The sequence below is a fragment of the Myotis davidii genome, unplaced genomic scaffold (assembly GCF_000327345.1).
Source record: "Myotis davidii unplaced genomic scaffold, ASM32734v1 scaffold575, whole genome shotgun sequence".
NCBI classification, from domain to species: Eukaryota; Metazoa; Chordata; class Mammalia; order Chiroptera; family Vespertilionidae; genus Myotis; species Myotis davidii.
Window position 1 is genome coordinate 2,518,798 of NW_006290306.1, and position 2,565 is coordinate 2,521,362.

At 55.1% G+C, this 2,565-nt stretch overlaps 1 protein-coding gene across 1 annotated transcript in view; it reads left to right on the forward strand.

Annotated features, from left to right (window-relative positions):
- The window catches only part of LOC102760645 (striated muscle-specific serine/threonine-protein kinase-like), a gene marked incomplete at its 3' end in the record, with an annotated part of 18,095 nt that overhangs the window by 4,935 nt on the left and 10,595 nt on the right, over positions 1–2,565 (forward strand). Inside the window, exon 2 of the mRNA XM_015563691.1 lies at positions 12–199. Coding sequence (XP_015419177.1) covers positions 12–199 — 188 coding nt within the window. The remainder of the gene's footprint in view (positions 1–11; positions 200–2,565) is intronic.

Below are 2,565 nucleotides of genomic sequence, written 5' to 3' on the forward strand. Positions count from 1 at the left end.
GTGGTGGTGAGCGGAGCGCCCCAGCCCAGCCTCAGCTGGTTCCGAGATGGGCAGCTCCTGCCCCCGCCAGCCCCCGAGCCCAGCTGCCTGTGGCTGCGGAACTGCGGGGCGCAGGATGCCGGCAAGTACAGCTGCAGGGCCCAGAACGAGCGGGGCCAGGCCTGCTGCGAAGCCATGGTCACAGTGCTGGAGGTCGGAGGTAATGGGGAGGGAGGGGCTGGGTGGGTGATCAGAGGTAGAGGACTGCCAGGGCCACGTGCATTCATCCAGACTTCTTCCCAGGTGCTTTGGCGTCTCAGCTGCACTGACCCAGAAGTGCCCACCAAGAGGAAAGTGCAGGGAAAGGGGTGTCAAGGTAGAGAAGCTCCCCACAGGAAGGTCAGAGGTCATGGGTCAGCAGTGGGTAAGCAAAGCCGGAGCCCCACTCAGGCCTCTCTGGGGATTCCATAGTGGACACCCTCATAGTTTCCCCGTAGCAAGAGGCCACCTGCAGAAAATGATCTTCATCAGCTCCAGTAACTTAGACTTGAGACTCCTGATCAGCTCCTGACAGGTGTGTGCACCCCTGGTCCAACTGCAATGTTGAGGGGATGGGTCAGAGCTCCTTGCAGTCTGTTGCTGGGGGAGGTTGGTATGCCCAGCACCAGGCTGGTCGGAAGAGGCCAGTGGGTGGATGAGTATGAATAAATGGGGTCCAGGGCAACAGGAGATAGGTCTGGGGGCTCCCAGGCATGTATGGAGGTGTGTGCCTGAGAACCTACATGTCAGCATGTGCTTGTGTGCATATGTGTGAGGGTTGTGGGCTGTAGAGGAGTCTGGTGGTACAAGCAGATGAGGGACAGAGATTTGTGGAGTTGGTGTAGAAAGCCCATGGCCTGGACACACTAGCAGAGGTTTGGAGAGCATGGAAAGGGAATGCTTAGGCGGGTGCCCGGGCCCTGCCCCTCTTGTGTAGAGTGCTAGTCCTGTGTGAAGGGACCCAGGATGGTCCCAGGCAGGAGAGTGTCTGAGGCTGGGCTTGGTGCTCAGGGTCCTGTGGGTGTGTGTGCCAGACCAGGGCCCATTCGCCTTAGGTCCTTGTTGGGGCTTCCTTTCTGACCTTCTCTAGGCCAAAGGCAGAGCCTTAGGCTAACTGAGCCTTAAGAAAGAGAATTCTGAGGAAATAGGCTGCAGTTAGGGGAGATGGCAACGAGCTTGGGGGAGGTCACTGAGTGTGTCTGGGCAGTTTCAAGAGGGAATTCTCACCCCAGCTGGCTGGTGTCATGTAGGGGGACATCGTTGGGGGCTGAGGAGGAGGCATAGTGATAGGAAGTGCCTTAGTAGCTGGAGGGAAAGAAGGTGCTAAGGTGCAGCCCTGGCAGGAGATGGAGCAGGGGCTCACCCTCCCTCCGTCAGCATCTTCTCCTTCCCTAGCTCCACCCTGCCCGCCCTCCTACAGTCTTCAGTGACTAGTTCCTTGGAGTTTCCTGAGGCCCAGCATGAGGCAGAGCGGGCCAAGCCTGGCTTCCTTGACTGGCCTTGTACTTGGCCAGGTACAGGCTTTCCCAGTCTGGAGTTAGAGAATGGGGCTCATCTTGGAAGAGCTTTGAGCTGGGGAGGGATCGGACTCCTTGGGGGACCTTAGCGCTGGTCCCCTAAGGGGATGGGAAACAGAACATAAATCGAAGGGCATGATAGAGTGATGAGACTGCAGGAAAGGAAGTGCTGGGGAGCTTGGTGGTCACAAAGTTTGTTTAGAGCTGGAAAGAACCACAAGGAACTGAAGCTCCAGATGCCTCCTTTTACAGGTGGGGACACTGTGGTCCAGAGCGCAGGGAGATCTGCCCAAAGACATACAGCTGATTATGGCCACCCTGAATTAAGAACCCAGGTTTTCTCTCTGGAAGCTTTTTACTACTCCAGGAGTTCTAGAGGAGGAGAGAGTAAGCGAGGGGAGCTGTCCCTTGTGTAGAGAGTAGCTCAGGCCTGGTCTTGAAGATGAGAGCCTCCTAGTCTGTCCTGGTCCCCCAAAGTAGGCAGAGTGATAGGGTACTAGAGCCCCTTTCCTTGGGGCAGGGTTGTCTTCTCAGCCCCTCTGTCATCTGGGTGGCATGGCCAGCAGGCTGAGCCCTGGCTGGCATATCTAGATGGAGGCCAGGGGGATGGTCTCCAGGCTGTTCTGTTGGAACAGCATGTGGGAGAGGAAAGGACCCTGGGGGCAGTGGCCCTGGACTTGGGGCCTTTAGACAGTTATGTTAAACAGGAAGAGGGTTGGACTGCAGCAAGTCACATTTGAGAACTTTTCCCACCTATGAAACCTTTAGCCCAAGAGCAGCTTTATAATTAATATTGGTAATAATTTTTAGTAGTAACTTACAATAGTATGAATAGCTACTATGCTACTGTGTGGCAGGCAATATGCTGTCATATCCTTTGATATATCATTTAAGCCCCACGTAGCCCTGGGGAAACTGAGGCACAGAAGGTTTAAGTGGCATTTTAATTATGATGTGTCTGGGCATGGGCCTTTTTGGGTTCTTCTTGCTTAGGGTCCTTGTACCTCCTGAACTTGTATGACTTTTTCAT